General features: G+C 52.7%; 8 protein-coding genes across 8 annotated transcripts; 4 read left to right on the forward strand and 4 right to left on the reverse strand.

The window, feature by feature from the left end:
• Positions 1-361: 361 nt before the first annotated feature.
• CTRU02_200082 (ribosomal protein l17) lies at positions 362-1,049 on the forward strand (the record flags this gene model as incomplete). Its single annotated transcript, XM_036723200.2, has 2 exons — positions 362-577; positions 669-1,049. The coding sequence occupies 2 exons, from the start codon at positions 362-364 to the stop codon at positions 1,047-1,049; spliced, it is 597 nt and encodes a 198-aa protein (XP_036584988.2).
• A 221-nt stretch (positions 1,050-1,270) lies between these two features.
• Positions 1,271-3,552, reverse strand: CTRU02_200083 (U3 small nucleolar RNA-associated protein 25; the record flags this gene model as incomplete). The annotated part of the gene is made up of 3 exons (XM_036723199.1): positions 1,271-2,570; positions 2,618-3,352; positions 3,404-3,552. 3 exons carry the CDS (start codon positions 3,550-3,552, stop codon positions 1,271-1,273), a joined length of 2,184 nt encoding a protein of 727 aa, XP_036584989.1.
• A 449-nt stretch (positions 3,553-4,001) lies between these two features.
• CTRU02_200084 (eukaryotic translation initiation factor 3 subunit f) lies at positions 4,002-5,270 on the forward strand (the record flags this gene model as incomplete). The annotated part of the gene is made up of 2 exons (XM_036723201.1): positions 4,002-4,112; positions 4,272-5,270. The coding sequence occupies 2 exons, from the start codon at positions 4,002-4,004 to the stop codon at positions 5,268-5,270; spliced, it is 1,110 nt and encodes a 369-aa protein (XP_036584990.1).
• Positions 5,271-5,740: 470 nt separating this feature from the next.
• CTRU02_200085 (R3H domain-containing protein) lies at positions 5,741-8,436 on the reverse strand (the record flags this gene model as incomplete). The annotated part of the gene is made up of 6 exons (XM_070203638.1): positions 5,741-6,487; positions 6,538-6,866; positions 6,919-7,007; positions 7,055-7,387; positions 7,436-8,301; positions 8,386-8,436. The coding sequence occupies 6 exons, from the start codon at positions 8,434-8,436 to the stop codon at positions 5,741-5,743; spliced, it is 2,415 nt and encodes an 804-aa protein (XP_070062220.1).
• A 1,540-nt stretch (positions 8,437-9,976) lies between these two features.
• On the forward strand, positions 9,977-11,048 carry CTRU02_200086 (uncharacterized protein; the record flags this gene model as incomplete). The annotated part of the gene is made up of 3 exons (XM_036723203.1): positions 9,977-10,055; positions 10,106-10,241; positions 10,292-11,048. The coding sequence occupies 3 exons, from the start codon at positions 9,977-9,979 to the stop codon at positions 11,046-11,048; spliced, it is 972 nt and encodes a 323-aa protein (XP_036584992.1).
• A 92-nt stretch (positions 11,049-11,140) lies between these two features.
• On the reverse strand, positions 11,141-11,770 carry CTRU02_200087 (coiled-coil domain-containing; the record flags this gene model as incomplete). Its single annotated transcript, XM_036723204.1, has 1 exon — positions 11,141-11,770. One exon carries the CDS (start codon positions 11,768-11,770, stop codon positions 11,141-11,143), a length of 630 nt encoding a protein of 209 aa, XP_036584993.1.
• A 461-nt stretch (positions 11,771-12,231) lies between these two features.
• Positions 12,232-14,766, forward strand: CTRU02_200088 (Protein Rf1, mitochondrial; the record flags this gene model as incomplete). The annotated part of the gene is made up of 1 exon (XM_036723205.1): positions 12,232-14,766. One exon carries the CDS (start codon positions 12,232-12,234, stop codon positions 14,764-14,766), a length of 2,535 nt encoding a protein of 844 aa, XP_036584994.1.
• A 1,772-nt stretch (positions 14,767-16,538) lies between these two features.
• On the reverse strand, positions 16,539-18,404 carry CTRU02_200089 (uncharacterized protein; the record flags this gene model as incomplete). The annotated part of the gene is made up of 1 exon (XM_036723206.1): positions 16,539-18,404. The coding sequence occupies one exon, from the start codon at positions 18,402-18,404 to the stop codon at positions 16,539-16,541; it is 1,866 nt and encodes a 621-aa protein (XP_036584995.1).
• Between the last annotated feature and the right edge of the window lie 156 nt (positions 18,405-18,560).

Genomic DNA, 18,560 nt, shown 5'->3' on the forward strand with positions numbered 1-18,560 from the left:
CGGGAGCTTTCGAGCGGAATGACGTTAATTAATCGGGCTGGGCTGCCAGCAGTGAGCGAGCGACTTTCAGCCTCTCCGGGTGGATTTCGGTCACTGCAGGGGTAGCAAGCCAAAGGGGTCCCGCTTGGTGGCAGTTGAGCCAACCAGAATGAGCAAATACCCACTCCCAGGGAACCTCCCGGGGCTACGCCGCCAAGTGCCAAAAATTTGGGAGAGAAACGCTATCGCGTTCCGACGACAGCCCATTCGATTGCCGGCTACCAGCAGGATCAGAGGGCATCGACACAGCTTTCCTCAAGCAAGCTCTCTCAATCACACTATATATCCTCCGTGTTTGACGACCGATTGAGACGCTACAGCCATGGCGGGAGGTCTTGTCAAGTACAGGCACTTGAGCCGTAACTCGTCGGCGCGACAGGCCCTCCTTCGCGGTCTCGTCACCTCACTCGTTGCCCACGAGCACATCCACACCACCTATGCAAAGGCCAAGGAGGCTCAGCGCCTTGCTGACAAGCTCATCACCCTTGCGAAGCGAAACAACGAGGAAACTAGGCGGAAAGCCCAGGCTATTCTTTACGTGCGTCTCCTCACTGCGCCTTCGCACAACGAAATCACGCTGTGCTTAAGCTAGACATATCAAGGTTGAGATACTGATACACCGATCTTAGACTCCTCATGACCTCCTACCTAAGCTCTTCGGCGAGCTTCGTAACCGCTACGCCGAGCGACCCGGAGGCTACACTCGCGTCCTCCGCACCGAGCCCCGAAACACCTACGACCAAGCACCTTCCGCCATCCTCGAGCTTGTCGATGGACCCCGTGATGTGCGCTTTGCCATGACGGCCAAGGCAGTCGCTTTCAACCGGTCTCAGGGCCAGAAGTCCAACGAGCTCACCCGCAAGAACGTCGACAAGGTGACAAGGTACCGCAAGGACGGCAAGGAGGCTTTTGAGGAGATGGTCGACAGATTCAGGCGGCTGGTGCATAAGGATTCGAAGAAGCTTAGGAAGGCGCAGGCGAAAGGTGAGGTAACGGAAACCTCTTCATAAAGGAGTTGTTAGGGCTCGCAACGAAAGCGATGTGGCACGATGGAGAGGTGGCGAAAGGATTCTGTAACTTTTAAGAACAGTGTACCATCAACGGGAAATACCTGGCCAGTCTATAGATTATGGTCGTGTAGGGTATACATGTATACTACGGCAAAACAACAACTTTTCTAGCCTGCCTAACGAGCAGGTGCAACAAATATTTATCCTGTGCTCTTCCCTCTCTACAAAAAGTCGAAAGTATCCCCCTTCTCCTGGATCATCTTGCCCACACGCTGGGTACCGACGATGCGCTCCAATCTCATGACGTCGTACTTGGAGAACATAGCCCTGACGGTACCTTGCCCGGGCTCCAACTTAAGGTCCTGCTCGCTACGGGCGAGATAATCGCCTGCAATCTCGCGGTAGAAGATAGGGTTGTCTGGTAGGCCGTACATGATGACACGCTGGACGCCGCGGAGCGCATAGCGCCGGAAGTGATGGGCACGCTCCGTGTAGAGCAGCACCTTGTGCCGGCCGGTCAGGAAGTGAGACCGTGCGCGAGATGCCTCGGGGACCTCAGCATACTCGGAGATGGTGCCGAAGGAGAGACCTGCGACAGCAGGATTCGTTGCAAAATAGTTTCGTACTCGAACGAAATCAAGATAGGAAGGGATGAAGATAAGAGTGCCACTGGTATCCCTGGCGCGCTTGATGAGGGAAGGCAGAATAGCAGAGACGAAATATCCGAAACGAGCATCTGGCTCCTTTTCAATGGACTTGGCCTCAAATCGCGAGAAGGTCTGCCGAGCCTTGACGCCGAGTTGTTGGAGGACGCCGGAGTAGTCCGCCTGGAACCGAATCTTGCCTGCCCAATTGTGGCATTGGGTACGGAAGAGCTCCGTCAGTTCGGGTGTGTTGAAGCCAGAGATGATTACGGTCTGACGGAAATACTTCGCCCAGTCGTCAAGGTACCAGCTGCGCACTCGACTGAAGTCGCAGCCGTGGGCGTCCTTGGGCTGAAGGTTCATGTGCTCGAAGATATACTCGACATGCTCCCAATTCTGCATGAGCTGGGCATCAGCCTGATCAACCACAACCATCTCGATAGAGCTGAGAAAGTCGTAGTCCATCTTCTTCTTGTCTTCTTCAGAGCCGATAGCCATGCGGAGACCCAGAGGACTGGCGAAGAGGATATCGGAGTTGTAAAACTGCGCAAAGTATTTGACAGTCTTACGAGTGAACTTCATTCCGATACGAAACATGTCGTCGTCATTCCCTTCAAACAGGTCTCTGAAGTCTGCAGGCTTGTCATCACCGAACTTAACTTCGTCATCTGTATAGGCCTCTTCAAAGCGTTTTCTGTTCTCCCTTTGGTCGGGCTCGCAGAGCTCTTCAATGGTGTTGACCATCTTTAGGCAAGACTGTCTTGTTGGCAGGATGAACAGAACCTTGGGCCGGGTGAATCCCTGATCCCTGAACTCAAGATCAGAGTTCTCCTCTTTTGCCAGCTTGTAGTTGTTCTTGATTACTCGGTCTCGGGTCCTGTAGCATATTAGAATAGTCCCTGAACCTACGTCTGGCACACTTACTTAAACACATGGTTTACGGCATGTAAACACACAAGTTGGCGTAAGCCCTCAGAGTTCTTGAAGTCCCGGTTGTCGTAAAGAATATCGTTGTAGTTGAACAATACTGGTGCCATGGCCCGCTGCAGAGGGTTTAGAGAAGCAATCTTCTTCGAGGCTGACTCCTTCAGCTTCTGCTTGAGCTTGAGGCTATCCAAGCCTGAGATTGGCGAAGGGATTGACGGTGCGTCTGAGGCTTCCTGTTGAGGATATGTGACAACAGCCTTTGAAACCTTGGACATGGTACGCTTGAACGTCCAACCATTCTTCTGAATGGCTTTGACCTTCTTCGTGTAGGCATCTTCATCAGGAGTTGCAAAGTGGTTGTCGAACGGATCTGTTGCATCGACATCATCCTCGTCATCGCTCTCATCCTCTTCTTCTGCAAGATCGGCTGAAGGATCTTCTTCCGCTTCATCAACCCTGTCCACATCTTTGCCACCGGCCTCCCCCTCCTCCTCATCATCCTCTTCTTCTGAAGACTCTGGAGCAGCGTTGGCTGTACTTTCAGGCTTCCCACTGTCGAGTTTCCTCCTCTTACTGCTAGGCTCTGAAGATTCAGTAAAGCCTTGAAGAAGAGCCATGTAAGGACGAGTATTTTGAGGCTGCTCATCCTCATCCTCATCTTCAGACATGGACACGTCAGAATCCTCTTCAACCTCGGAGTGCATGTCCTCTCCAGATTCAGAACCCGACGACCTAGCGATGTTAGCTATGTAAAAATTTCAGAATGGGATCGGTGAGATTTACTCATTCTCTTCAACGCGAGCTGTGTCGAACCGGGATGAGCGACCAAAATTCCCCCCTCTGCCTCTACCTCTACCGCCTCTTCCACCACGCCCTCGAGGACCGCCCCTTCCTCCGCGGAATCCGGCACGACCTCTACCTCGAGGACCCATTTTCACAGTATTATCTCTAAATCGGTCCAAATGACAGTGAACGGGGTGAAGCAGACATCAAAAGCTCATTCACCTAGTCGCAAAAAAAAGTTGTAAGTCGCCCATACTCAGCCTTGCAGAAAATCCACACTAGTTACTAGCCACAGCGGGGCACTCGACGCCACTAATCTCTTATCGGGGCTTATCTTAGCGCGCACAACCCGGTCGGAGCCAACCACAAATCGCAAAATCCTACCCGCCAAACGAGAAGGGTACGGTGCAGAGTTCGAGAAATTTGAAGGCCTTTTCCATCGCGAAAAAGGTCCCGAGACAAAATCCACTACCAGTCAATTTTGGCCCGCGCACCACCGCCTAACCCGCCCCCCTCCTCCTCCTCTCCCCTTTTCTCCAAAACAACTCCTCAACGTCGCCCGCAGGCCAGAGAAACTCGACAACTTCACCTGCCCAGCATGGCTGTCGCCGAAACTGAGAAGTTCCTCCACCTCTCGCGGCCCATCGCGCCGGCGACGGTTGGCCTCCAGGGCACCATTGCCCCGCTCACCGTCAACATCCAACCCCAGGTACGAACACCTCTCTCAATCCTGCACTGCAGAACGTCCTTTTGCGCTTGAGCCACACTTATACTAGCATGGCTTTCATATACATACATTCACTGTCTTTACGATGTCATCTATCTCTTATCCGACCGGCCCAAAGCTAACCCCGCCTCTCCTCCATAGGCCATCCTCTCCATCCTGGATCATGCCGTGCGAAGAGATATCCGCGATACGCAATCAACTCGCGTCATCGGCGCCCTCGTCGGTATCCGCTCCGAAGACGGTACCGAGGCTGAGGTGCGCTCCTGCTTCGCCATCCCTCACACCGAGAATGAGGATCAGGTTGAGGTGGACGTCGATTACCAGAAGAATATGCTCGCCCTGACCCTCAAGGCCTCTCCGCGTGAGTCCTTGTTGGGTTGGTACACCACTACCCACGAGCTTAACTCCTTTTCCGCCCTGATTCAGAACTTCTTCGCCTCCCCGGACACCGGCACCTTCCCCCACCCCGCCGTCCACTTGACCATCAGCACCGACCCGACCGCCGACATCGAGGCTCGCTGCTACATCTCTGCCCCAGTTGCCGTCAACGCTGAACGTGCCGCCGAGAGCTGCCTTTTCATCCAGGTGCCCCACAAGTTGATGTACGGCGATGCCGAGCGCAGCGCTCTTGAGGCCATCTCCATGGCAAAGGACAGCGAGGACCGTGTCGCCCCTGTTGTTTCGGATATCGAGGGCCTTGCTCGCTCCATCGAGTCGGGCACCAACGTCATCGAGCGTGTTAGCGAATGGGTTAACGGCATCCTCGATGAGGAGGAGGAACCCAACCACGCCCTCGGCCAGTATCTCATGAACGCCCTCTCTCTCGCCCCCAAGGTCGACCCCACTCAGATCGAGCACGACTTCAACAACCATATCCAGGACGTTCTTATGGTTTCATACCTCGCCAACACCATCCGCACCCAGATCGACCTGTCGCAAAGGCTGGCGACGGCTAACCTCACTGGCGGCGAGAAGGACGGTGAGGGTAAGACGACTGAGGGTGGCGAGAAGGGTGAGCAGCGGGGTCAACGTGGTGGTGGTGGTAAGCGTGGCGGTCGTGGTGGCGGTCGTGGCGGCGGCCAGAACAGGGAGCCTAGGGAGCCTCGGGAGCCGCGTGAGCCGAGGGAACCCACGGAGTAAATGCAGTTAATTGCAAAAAGGATGCAAAGGATTCTCGTGCAAAGCCACGGGAAGAACAGTAACATAAAATGGGAGGATGAGACTGGAGGTTGAAAGAGCAAGTCAGCCAGCACGCGATGCTGATATTTTCCGCCGCAAGGTAGCAAGCATGGCATCATGAGGAATTCCACACTTGAAAAACCGTCATGGCGTTATGGCAGTGGCAGGATAGACGGCCTAGGGTAGAATGCGCTAGGCAGTTGCAATGATGATATTCACGCTTTCATGCACATGTTCAGCTGTTGACATTGCTCGTAATAATAAGGAAGAAAGTTGAGTGACAATTAAGGTACGTAAGTGTTCTAGCATGCAATAGCCTACATGATTTGATGCCATCCTGTCCTCCGTTTGAACGCCAATATGCTGTACCTTGTAAAACCCCAATACGCCTTTCATTCTGCCAGAGACCTTCAACAACGTCAAATGCGCACCTAAACACCCATATTTGGCTTTTGCGGCAAAGTAGCAGGATTACCGTAGTGTGGCAGGTGGCTGAACGTCTGTCCGGCCGGGCCTTGGGGAATGGCGGGTTTGTTAGGGATGTGGGGAGAGGGATTTTGTGGGAGATGCTGCGGGGGATGCTGAGTCGGGATGTGAGGACCTGGTCCTTGCGGAATGGCGTTGAGGTGGTGAGGGTGTTGTGCTGGCGATGCGTGGTACGGCGGAATCGAGTTATTAGATCCTTGCCTCGCCATTCCATAGCCGGCGACAACACCATACGGTGCCGGCGGACCTGGCTGTTGCTGATATCCGGCATATGCCAGGTGAGGCGAGCCAATCTGAGGACTGCCATGATGGGATCCCGGAGCACTAAATGGAGGCTGAGGTGGCTGCATTGGAGCCATGCCGCCACCCGGCACAAAGGATTGCGTCTTGGGGTTGAAGGCGTGCCGGTTGTAGCTACCAGGAATAGGATGTTGGCTTTTGGGGTCATTAGGGTTGACGTTGGCTGGCAGCTGCCCATACATGTAGGGAACGGTGTTCTGTGTTGGGGGTGCTGACATGCCTCGCGGAGTGTAAGAGGCAGCGTTAGCACCTGCAGGTGGCATAGATGCCGGGCCCGGCGCGAAGCCTTGCTGCCAGCCAGGTTGGGGAGGAGTAGGTCCGGGTCCTCCGTATCCCCGGGCATTTGTGTTAGGAGGTGGCTGGAATTGAGATTGGTTGGCCTGTGGCGAGTACTGGTCAGCAAATAGAGTGATACAATAACCGCCATTAGAAGTTTTCATACTTGCGCCATGTTTGGATAAGCATTGTAGCCCGCATTGGGAATCATCGGAGCGAACGATTGTGTCGGGGTGGTGTTATAAGGGGGCTGCATCTGGTTCGAGTAGGGTTGTTGCACTGGTGCCCCGTATTGGTTAGTTACAGGAATGTACTGAGGTTGCGGCATCCAAGTCTGTTGCTGAGGACCCCAGTAAGGCGTGTAGTTGTGCCGTGAGTCAAAGCTGTCTGAATCATCGCGCCTCTGTTTTCCGGTCTTGCCTCTTTTCCCTGCGTTGGATTTCTCCCTTGCTGAGACAGAGCTGGCTCGCGAGATGCCATTCTCCCCCTCGTTGTCTGTGATCACCGTCAATGACATATTCTGAGTAATTATGCCACAAGTACTTACCTGGTGTTGACTCGCCAGTCTTCTCAGAATTACCGAAAATTCTCTCTCTAGCTTGCTTATAAGCCTCCTCGCGCTGTTCTCTTGACAACCTGTTTTACTTAGTCAAATATAACCCAAGAGTGATGGCAGAACATACTTCTGATTCGCAGCCAAGTTTTTGTCCTTAGAATCGCTTCCTGTTTCTGAAGTAGGTTTCGAGGGAGAGGCGCTGGCAGTGGCGAACTCTCCATCCTCACCGCGTCGCATAATCTTTCGGGGAAGAACAGCAGGCGGTGGGGGGGTCTCAGCACTGGTTTCTGGAGCCGCGATGCTAGCAAGTGATTCAGGAACTCGGGCATAGGGAGTTCTGAAAATTCGAACAGATCCAATTCGTGCTTCGTACTGATGTGTCATTCGATAATAGTCAGCCAGTTTATGGGTCAACATTCTGCAGAATGAGTTGGAAGGAGGAAAATCCATGTATGGCTCCCTGCTTCTGTCAGTGGAATTCAGTATATATGTCCATTGACAAACTCACTTGGAATTCTGCACGAACTTAATAAGTTCTGACTCCAATCGCAATAAGAAGAGTCGATCTTTTGGAGACGCCATCGCCTCCAGGAGCTTCTCATCCGGCGCCTGTCCGTAGATAGTGTTTAAGAGATTGGCAGAGTCTGGCAAATTGGCCGACAGAGCGTTTGCGGATGGCTGTTGTTGGTCCGAAGACGCGCTCTGAGGCGTAATCATACCCTGGCTCAGGGTTCCGGAAATTGGTTGAGCAAGACGGCGGTCGGGCATGTCACCAAGTTGGATAATGCCCCTAGCACGTGCAGCAATATCGGAGCCCATTCTGGAATTGGGTAGATTTGGCCCTCGAAACGAAAACGAGTCGTCATCCTCAGCAGCTGCAGCTTTCACGCTGGCGCTGTCGTCTGGCCGAAGAGACTCCTTCTCATCCAGTGCAAAGGTTGTTCCTGAAGTGATACTCTTTCCATCTAAACTGGGGGGTTTCGTGCCGAGCTCCGAACTGGAATCAGCTCTCTGAGAGTCATCTGACCCATCCTTAGTTACGGACTTTGATCTCTCGGTAAACGTGGACCCTGTCCCGTTGACGACAAGACTCGGCGTTCGCGCTCCAATGTTCAAATCTTTCAGTCCATCAACAACGAGATCGCTCGTGTCAGGTTTCGTAGGCAAAGCCGTCTCACGCATTATATCAGTTGAGGTGGATTTCGTGGAATCCATGGCAGCAGGCGAGCGGCTATCAGCCCCGTTTGCAATAACAGGTGCGGGCATTGTGGCGGAGCCTGTCTGCACAGCTTGTTCGGGGCGGCCGTGGGATGGCGCGGCAACTCTTCGCACAGTAGTAACAGGAAGATTGTCCTTAGATGCTGAAGCAGCGATCTAAGAGGTGACAACGATTGTTAGCAAAAGTTATGAGACGACTATTGGTCATAGGTAACTGCGGCAGCTGGAAAGGGCACACACCTTTGCGAAAGACGGTTTGGGGATGTCGGAAGGCATCTGGGCGGTGGCCATAGCTGGGTTTGATATCTAGAACTGCCCGAGTTTGCTCGCAGATAATGAGATAGAAATGAAGGTCGTCTGGTGGGTATATTGCTCGCTTGGAGACAGCAGTGCGCGGCGGGATGAGTTGGGATCCCGGTTCAAGGACGATTAAAGACGGTATCCGAAATCAAGGAACTAAATGGATCAAGGCGGGCCTGCAGAGCGAGAAAGAAGTACCGTGGATCATTGTTGGGACAGGCTTGTCATCGTTGGTCTCATATGTTCCTCGAAGGTTGATGGTTGATGGTCTCGTTCCTCTTGATCAGAGGGGAGACAGGTCAGTGGGCGACGTCCGACGCCTCGATTGGGTCTGCGCCTAGCGGTTGTCTGTTAGCGACTGTAGCTAGAGCTTGTGCGCAGTAAGTCGAAAGTTGGGCGCACAACAGATTTGACGAGGCGACAAGAATTTTGGCGGCCTGCGAGGCGGATGAACCGTTGCAGGTGCCAGAGAGGGGGTGGTGGTGGTGTGGGTGGTGTGGTGTGGACGACGTTGGTGGGAGGGAATTGGCAGAGCTGTGTGTGGGTTTTTGAATTGCGCTGGAAAGGGAAAAGAAGATGGGGAAACTGGAGAACGGAGAACAGAAGCGACAGTTTCTCTCAAATTGGTTAAACTTACTCTCGGTAGCTAGCTCAACTGGCTCGCTTGCTCAGTGCAAAGTAGTACTGCAATAACTAGGTGCGCAGTACCTGTAAGACCAGGAGACAGGACTCTATCTCATTCAGTCCCCTCTCTCGCGTTCCGTGTGGAGGTCTCTCTCTTGGTCGTTCTCCTCGGTCGCAGGGCCGTGGTGAGAAACAGGAAGTTAAATGCCGGCAGCTCCCAAACAAGCGGACAGCGGTCTCAAGTTGGTACAAGATGGTGTCAGACGGCTGCCATCCCCTCCGCAACGTCGTGTGGGACGTCAGGCTGAAGAATCGGGTGGTCACAAATTCTGGATTCTGGTGAGGATTGAACAGGTCTCGGGCCTAGGTTGGCTGGCGAGAGACAAAAGGCCACAGCCAGGGCCGAAAGTGGCTTAGCTTCGGTAGATTCTTAGGCCTGAGCCTGACGAAAACCTGAACTGTGTGGCTGGTGCATGAGAAAGGAGGCTGGTATGCGTCACTGGCTCATCCGGTGGTCCAATGAAAAGACAAGACGGCCCTTGTTTCCCGTTTGCCAGTTGGTATCCTTACGTAAGGTGAGCCCGTCGAGGGCCCACGGCTAGCATTGATGTCTCCAGTCTAAATCTCATCTGGAAGTGAGGCCCCATGCAGTTGATACAACCCGGCTCACCAGGAACGGCTTCGTAGCAATCACAAATCAACGCTTCGTGACGGGCAATCCGTCAATTCCAAAGATTCAAACTCTGTGTATCAAGTTGAATACACTCACGACCCCGGCTAAATCAGTCTTGTTGCAGCAGCTCAAAAAATCTTCATTTATACGATAGTCGAGCCTGCCAGAGGCTGTTGGAGTAGCAGCAACCAGTATCAACGATCACACCCAGCTTTAGCTCACTTTTCATCGCACATGTATTCCTACCGAGGACGTGGAGGCCCTCGCCAGGCCACACCGACCAACGTACAGTGTCAGAAATGTCTCAAGAGAGATATGTCTACCAACACCCGCCTATCGTAATCTCTGCTAACTCCCTAGAACGTCACTATTCGTATGAGTGCAAGGAGTCGTCTCAGGCCAGGCCTTACGTACCTCGCCCCTCGAGAACTCAACAGTTACTCAACCCAAATCTTATGCCCAAATTAACAAACGATACGCCAGATGATTCGCTGCGAAAGTAAGGTGTACATCATCGATCGTAAAGTATCAGCTAACACAGTAATACAGAAAGGGAATTGCAGATGAGGAGCTTGCCAAGAAGGAGGCTGAAAGAGCCAGAAAGCGAGAACTAGAGGAGCGTGATGAGGAACTTATTAGACAGACAGACGCCAAACGCAGAAGATCTGAGTCTGTTGATTCCGTTTCCACTATATCGACAAACCGCTCGGCTTCTCCGCCAGCCAGACGGCGTTCGCCATCACCCGTGCCCGCCCGCCGTAGGCAGAGGTCACCTGAGGAAAGCAAAGGCAGCCGGCGAAGATCACTCAGTCCAGAGAGTGATGGCGATGGCTCTGTCTCAAGAAGGTCACCAATGAGCAGACAAACGCAATCGCCGCCCAGACGTCACCAGAGATCCCTTTCTCCGGGCAGCCGATCTCCTCCTGCAACTCATAACAGGAGGTATCGTGAGAGGGACGAGGACTATGTAAGACCGACTGTCAGACCCAGTCAAGAACGTCAACCTGCTCGTGATACCTCCGACTCTCGGGAGTCTTCCATTTCTCGCAGCGGTGACATTCGAGATAGTCGGCGATCTCTTTCCAGATCTCCCCATCGACGTGGCCCAAGATTCGAAGGTCGTTCAGATAGGGGTGGTGAAAGAGGCCAAGGATATCGAGGAGGACCTAAAAACCGTCTTGAACGGAGTGGCAGGAATGACAGGCCAGAGAGAGGATCTGAAAAAAGACAACCTGAACGCGAGCGCAGTCTTAGTCCGTTCAGCAAGAGATTAGCTTTAACGCAGTCGTTGAACATGGGCAGATAGCCTTGGGTATCAATTGTTGTAGACTAGTCGGAGGAGGTTCCTTGAATGCATAATACAAAAACACTTTCAACATCCGCATACTGTGTTTTCGCTTAGACAACTAAGTCTTCGTCTGCCTCCTTGTCTCGCCTCTCGTCCTCTTCTTCTTCCCTCTCCCGGACACGCACTCCCTCTACTAACGCGATTCCATCCACTCCTGCAGCATCGCCATCTGTATTTCCAGCCTCAACCTGATTCGACTTCGTTGCCGCCTTCTGCGCACTTGTGATGCGATCTCTCACCATTCTAGCAATGGCGTTGTCGGTTCTGACGTTGAGAACCTCCAGCTTTTTCTCCAAATCCCTCTTCAAATCCCAGTTTGGTTTCTTCGGTTGGAGTTTGAACAAGTCAATTCCCTTATCGTCCTGCGCTTCTTCGGCCGCTTTTTGCTTGATATCGGCCTCAATGTCTGCTGCCTGCTCCTCCAACGTAGGCTTCTCCAGGTCTTGTATGGGCGGCGCCTCGAAACCGAGCTTAGGTCCGCGCACTTCAGGGTCGTAGTTGCGACCTGACAGGTGTATCCTCGCAACTTCGGACTCTATTGCCGGCTGGGAGCCTTCGCGTTCGGACTCTGGCGGAACGATTTCGTCGGCGGGTTGTTTTCTCTTGAGGTTCTTGAGCTTCGCGAGGCGAGCCTTGCGGTCATCGACGGCCGCGCCCAGACTCGTTTGTGAGCTTGACATGGCGGCGTTTTAATTGAATTTTGCAAGTATTCGTTATCTTCACAAGAGATGCGTATTTGGGATTTTCGAAGTCGGGTGAACCGATATATACTTCCGACGTCGCGTTCTGGTCAAGCAAATAGTACTCTGGAGTGGCTGTAAGTAGTGGGGCTGAAATTTGGCAAGGAAGCCACCGCAGCCCGGCGCAGCGGGAGACTTCCCAGCTGGAATGCGCTAAGGAATGCACGGTCTCTTTTGATCCATTGTGGTCGCGCTTCCGTAGTGGCTACTGGCGCCGCAGGGGTCCAGTCCGTCTTCTCAAAACTTTCGATGCTGTCGTAACGGTCACGACCTTGCGATTTCAACCAAAGAGCCTGTAGTTCACTGGATTTTGAACTTTGGTCGACTTGATCTCGGTGGTCGAACTATTATTAGTTGCCGCAACTGCAAACGACTGATTCAACTGCGCCGGCTCTTCACCCATGTTGCGGCCGTTCACCTGCCGGCCATGTCTTCGACGCCTACAGCAGCATGGCCCCCGGCCAAACTGCACTGGCAGAGTCCTGCTGATGTCTCGAAGTATTGCGAACACCGCCGAGGCAGGTGAAAACATAACCTTCAGACGAGTTCATTCAAAAGAGCCCATAATCCGCGAACCGATCGGTGGTCATGGCAATCGACATTCGAGATCCCGGAACGGCAGTGGTAATTCCGAGCAAATATCGGAGGGTCAAAGGCGGAAGGATATGGTTGCAGCTAAGCTTGAAGCAACAAAAGTCGGGAAACTTGTCAAGTATAATGAAGAATGGGCGCAAGTCTGGGCTCGCGACGAGATTGACAGAGCTCGGGAATGGAATTTCCTGAGGCACCACCTCTCGGACGATCAAATCGAGACTTGGAAGCAATGGAGGCGCAACTTGTCTCAACTTCTTGGGTATATGGCAACTGGCGATGTGGAGAAGCGACCAAAGATGCCAGACGGTACGGATCGCGTTCTGAAGCGCGAATCTATCGAAAGTGCCATTGATGAATGGAGTTCATGGGATGACAAGAAGAAAGAGGATGTATGGCATACTCTTATGTTTTCTGCTTTATGGTCTTGTCCTGATCGAGCACTGGTTTTCCTTGAGACCACCACTCGGGAATGCACGCTGCCAGGCTATGCCATCAACGATGTCATCAATTTCCTCGCAAGATGGCAAAAGCAACTCCCAGTAGAACAGCTCCAATCCCACGCTAAATCTCTTTGCGATTTGACCATCGAAGTTTTCGACCGCTCTTCTGATGGTCGTGGTCGCTTGCGGCAAAACACCATCTTTCATCTTACACAGAACGTCGATCCTGGGCGCATAGAAGCCTTATACCACTTCCTGCTGGAGCGGCAGAATCCTATACACGAGAACACTCTTCTTTCCATCGCTGATAAGCTTGCTGGCCATTCTTCATACAAGCAAATGGCACTCGATATAGTCATCGAAGCCATTAGGGCCGGCAGAGCAGACCTCGAAAAGACGCGCTGGCGAAGCCTTTGCACGTCCATCTTGTCTGCCAAGCCCGAGGACATTGACATCGGAGACCACTTTTCGGCCGCTGATGCATTCGGCCTTCTTCTAGAACACGGCTTTACTCCTAATATGGTCAGCTATACGGCCATGATTCGAAACCTCTGCGTGTCAGGTCAGCCTGAAAGAGCCTGGCGTGTTTTCGAAGTTATGAAACGACACAACATTGAGCCGGATCCGATCTTATTCTCTACCCTTCTGGACGGTGCGAAGAGGTCACTCTCGGCATCAACTATTAATCATGTTGTAGAGGACGCCGCTGAGCGTGGTGCCATCGACGTCGTCTTTTTGAACGATCTCCTGTTCTCTGTTCTTCATTTTTCTGAAGAAGAAGCGCGAGAAAAGAAGGCGAAGAGGGGCAACGTAAACTCCATCCCAGCCTTCGGGCCCATGTTATTCTTCTACATGAGAGCCTTCAAGCTTGCGCCGCTGCAAGCACTCATTCCCATGGACTTGTCTCTCTATGCTCGCCTGCATACCCCACGAATGCCCGACGATTGGCGATCGGCTCCTCGCCTTTTCCCCGCTCTTGAGGCGGCCACTTCCGCCATACCAAACAAGCTGGATCCAACGGGCGCGACTCTCGGCGTCATGTTTATCGCTTTTGTTAAAAGCCTCTCACAGCCGATCAAGCTCATCTCGCTGTACGCTTACTTTCGACAGCTGATTCTCCAAAAGAACCCAGTGGCCCTGCAGCACGTTCGCGAGAAGGGCACCTACATATACGATGTCATTCTCAAGGCTCTGCTGGAGAGTCGAGGCATGCAGCGTCCGGCACTGGATATCGTTGGCGATATGCTTAGGGATACACTTGAAGAGCGGGCCAATCACACGAGTTCCACGAAAGACATAAAGAACGAGGCCCCAAGAATCCATCCACCTCCAAGCATTTATACCTGGAATATTCTCCTTGCTGGTTTTCTGTTCAGCCGCGAGAAGGAGTCTGCTAATCAGATTTCCAAGATGATGCAGAAGCATGGCGTAAAGCCAAACGTCGTCACTTGGAACACTCTCATATCGGGCTATGCAGGGATTCAGGACGTCAGAAAGACTGTCCAGGCGCTGCAAGGACTCGAGGATGCGGGCTATGAGGCGAGCACGCACACGCTGAAGGGTTTCTCCAGACTAGTGAACAAGGAGAGGGCGTTTGTGCAGATGCAGAAAACGATCGACTTCAACAAGATTAAGAAGGCTGCGGTGGAGACCGCAAAACGAAACAACGTTTCTCTTCATGGCGAGGGCAGACCTGTGGCACGGGGTGAAAGCGACCCTTTACAGCAGATAACAAGTCGCCAAGAAGAAATCGGGGGCAACAGTGAACGGCAACGATTCAGGAAAGAGCTGAAGGCGGAAGAGGAAGAGGAGGAGGAAGAGCAGGAAGGGCAAAAGTCTCAGAGGTTCGAGTACCTGGATGTGACACCGGATGAGTCTTATGTAAAAAATGATGTACAATAGAAATGGCAGCTGGTCAGAGAAAATAGATACCCACTCTTGTTCTGTTCAACATGCCTGCTTATCTGGGCCTTTATGAACACTAAGTGAAGTAGGGCTTGTCTGTTACAGGCATTCGCAACAGATGATGAATGACACAATAGTTGGGAGAATTGGGTGTCATTCTTGAGACCCCGGTCCGCTGTTATTGCTACTGGGAACAACTTTGCTACGGGCCTCTTTGCCGTGGTGGCTATTTTGCCACTTAGTCTAGAATCACTTAGCTAAGAGTACTGCAGTTAACAAATCTCATTAGCCCGGATCACTCACATTCGCCCATTGCGCACTGTTGGGGACCACGGAAGTTTTGGTCGGTATTAAATACGCTGGGGAGCGGGCGCAGAATAAGTCAGTGCTGCCTTAAGCCTTAGTTCCGATGACACAATAGAACGGATTTCCATATACATTTCCCTCACTGAATGTCTTATTCCTAACTGATCTCTCCGTTAAGAGCATTGGGAATGACGTGATCGACTTTCGTAGTTAAACTGTTAAAGAAGGAAAGTAATTTTCATGATGTAGAACATGGTCGTCTCTAAGGGACTCATGACATGAACATAAGCTGTTTATCAAGGACACTTCATTTGGGTTACCCATAAAAGCTTCCGTCAGGGCTTGAACAAGGCTTTGGTAGTCGTCAGCTTCATCAGTCTACTGGACGGTATCATGACCCTCCACTGTTACAAACTATGAGCTTTTTCCTTTTGTAAACCGCGAGTTATCCAGGCTGATCTTTTTAAGCGTAGCTCGAGTGCAATGGCCCATTTTAATTCGACGTGTCGAACCTTCCGTGAATAAGACACCTGCCATCTCATCTTCCATCCTATGTTTCTCTACCAACCACCAGTCCATCCGCTTCTTCCTTCTTTCCTTCCTCGCAATAAACAAATCATCACGGTCAATCTACTTCTACGACCAAACAATTCAAAGATCTCACCGGCAACAGGAGCGGCCCCTAGGCGTAGGGGTTCAGGCCAACCTGTTGTGTTGCGATCAGTCGCCAAGGTCAAGCGTTCAAATCCCCAGTTATCAACGAAAAACGATTACAGAACACTCCCCCTCTCCCAATTGATCGAAGCGAGAGTTCCCAGTGTGTGCATCAAGAGATGTAGAACCAATTCGACACCGGTGGTCCGAACTCTTTTAACCCTTTCACACTGTAGAATAGCCCTGGCTCTGCATCAAACGTTTTATACCTCACTATCCGCTGAGACCCTATGGCCTCTCTATACCTCAAGTCCCCTTTCGGCCAAGTTCCTCACATAGACAGGTCCATTGATAGCTGTCCATTACTGTTCATCGACAGATATTGGTCTAGGAGACTCTGCAAATCCGGTCAGCACATGTACCTCAAGTCTTTAATACTTTAGACTCACCCAGTCTAAGTTAGCAGGATCATTGAGTGCATTGTCGAGGGCCATGAAGTCGACAGAATCACCCTGATACACTCCCATGCCCTGTAATTGATCGTAACCTCCACCCATATCACCAAACTCAACGCTTGGGAGAGTCATTCCTTCGTAAGGGGCTAGGCCTGCACCAGTGGCCACGTTCGGAGCTGTTGCTAAACCCTCCTCCCGGTTTGTTATCTTCTGGTGGCTCAACCGTTGAAGCATCGCTCTCAGCACCGCAGAAGCATGTGCTGCGTCTCTAGAGCAATTAGACCGCTGCGACCAGATCCTACTCGCCGTCCTTAGCGAGTTCATCTTCTTCTCGTATTCCACGTCACTGTTCGGTCAGCACCTGTGGCACCCGACAATTTGTTCGTGCGAACGGGCATACCTGGTATCCGTACACTCAATCAGATCCAAACAGACAACCATGGCCGCAATCATGAAATCATGCAGTGTGAGACTGCTGAGCATGTACCGGTCCTCAAACAACCTCCCACCTGGGCTTGACTCGCGGTCAAACTCCTCATGCAGCTCCAAAATTCTTAGGGCGGCTCCACGACATGTCTCCCTCGACTTTGCATAACATGGCTGGTTCTTTTCCCGGCTTAAATACGCACGATGGAGCACGCAGAGAGCTTTGCTGTACATCAACTCCAGCATGAGCCGGTGCATTATTGTGTAATTCTGCTCCAAAAAGCTCGTCGATTTGATGGGCCTCACGACGAGACATGCGGGCAGCTCGGCGCGCCAGCAGTGCAATGCCTTATCGAGAGCGCAGGTATCCGCATAAGCGGGCTCGGTAGGTGCAAGCGCATGCCTAATAACTCTCCTCAGAATCCGGCAGAGCTTGGATTTATAGTGATAGTGCAGTACTGGCGTCGGGTCCAACGGCGGTCGAGGAGGAGGCATGGATACCATGAACTCGTCAAAGTCCTCGTCGGGGTGGTTCCCTGGCCCACTGGCATCGCTGTCGCCCTCGTGTATGATGGCAGGCATACCTAGCTGGAACGATAGCAGAAGGTCAAACGCCTCGCAGTAAAACCACGTACGGCGGCGCATCTCAGCGTCAAACGGCGTGATAGAACGCGGAAGGTGCTTCGGTTCGAGATGATAACCCCTCCGCTGGGCGAGTCTTATCGCGACGCCGAACATGTTCCACAGCTTCGGGTCCAGGTCCTTACTTGCGACATTTCGCGTATAAGCAACCATTAGTGTCGCTTCAACAGAGTACATTTTGGCTGCGAGGTAATCTCCCTTGATAAGGCACTTTATCGCGTAATTGTTATACGCTGAAGGCTCCTTGAGCGTGCTGCTCAGCCCCAGCGCCCCAACGCTACCCTTTCCGCGGACGATGATCGTCGCTATGGCGACGATGGAGAAGAGCATGCTGATCCAGAGGAAACTCGTTCTCTCGGGGTCCGTCCAGAAGGTTTCGTATTCACGCTGGAAGCGGCCGGTATGGATGAAGAGAACGGCCGTGAAGCGGGCTTGGAAGTAGACGCCCAGCAGCCTATCTGTGTCTTGTTTCGGGGGCAGATTAGCAACGACGTCTTTCAAGGAAATCGCGGGCGAGACGGCGCCGAAAAGGAAGTCGGGGCCAATGGAGCATGCACCGCCTTCCGGCGGTTCTGGAGGGGTCGTGTGGTCCGGTTTCAGGGCCGTCTGGATCTCGCGGATGTGATGTAAGAGCGCGGTCCAGTGGGTCGCGCCGTAGTATGTCTCCTCTTCATCTGCCGGCGCCGAAACCGGGGATCCTTTGCCACGACCGGGTTCCGAGTCAGGCGGAGTCGGAGCATCATGAGCAACGGCGCCGTTCCGATTCTTGGCCGGACCGGCGCTCCTCTTCACCAGATCGTGGACCAAGTCTTCCAGTTTCTGGAGACGGAACTGCACCTCCTGACGTGGCTGCCCCCCGTGATTGCCCACTTCATTTTTACCCCTCGGATCGTGGTTTCGGAGAGCAGTTCCACCGTCAATTACCTTGTCGCCGACAGCATCGCCGGGACTACCAGCTCCAAACTTGCATGCATCCCCGTCGCCTCGCTTGGTGCACGCTCCACATGGCTGCGCGCGGTCACACCTCAGCTTACGGGCGCGGCAGGCCAGACACGATACAGGCTGACGATTACGTTTGATCACGCGCTTCTGATGTCGATCATGGAGCGACTGGGCACGAAAGACTGAGGTGAAGTGTGTCATGTCTGACATGGTGGGTAACGCCGGCGGCCGGCCGGGTCAGTCAACTCGGGTGGGAAAGCGGACGGGGACGGGGGACTACCTGATTAAGGAAAGTCAAACGTCTCCGTGTAAATGAGAAAGGAGACTTTTGAAAATTGGGGGAACTCATGCTCATGGAAGCTGACT

The sequence above is a fragment of the Colletotrichum truncatum genome, assembly GCF_014235925.2.
Source record: "Colletotrichum truncatum strain CMES1059 chromosome Unknown Contig_0001, whole genome shotgun sequence".
In the NCBI taxonomy this organism is placed as follows: Eukaryota; Fungi; Ascomycota; class Sordariomycetes; order Glomerellales; family Glomerellaceae; genus Colletotrichum; species Colletotrichum truncatum.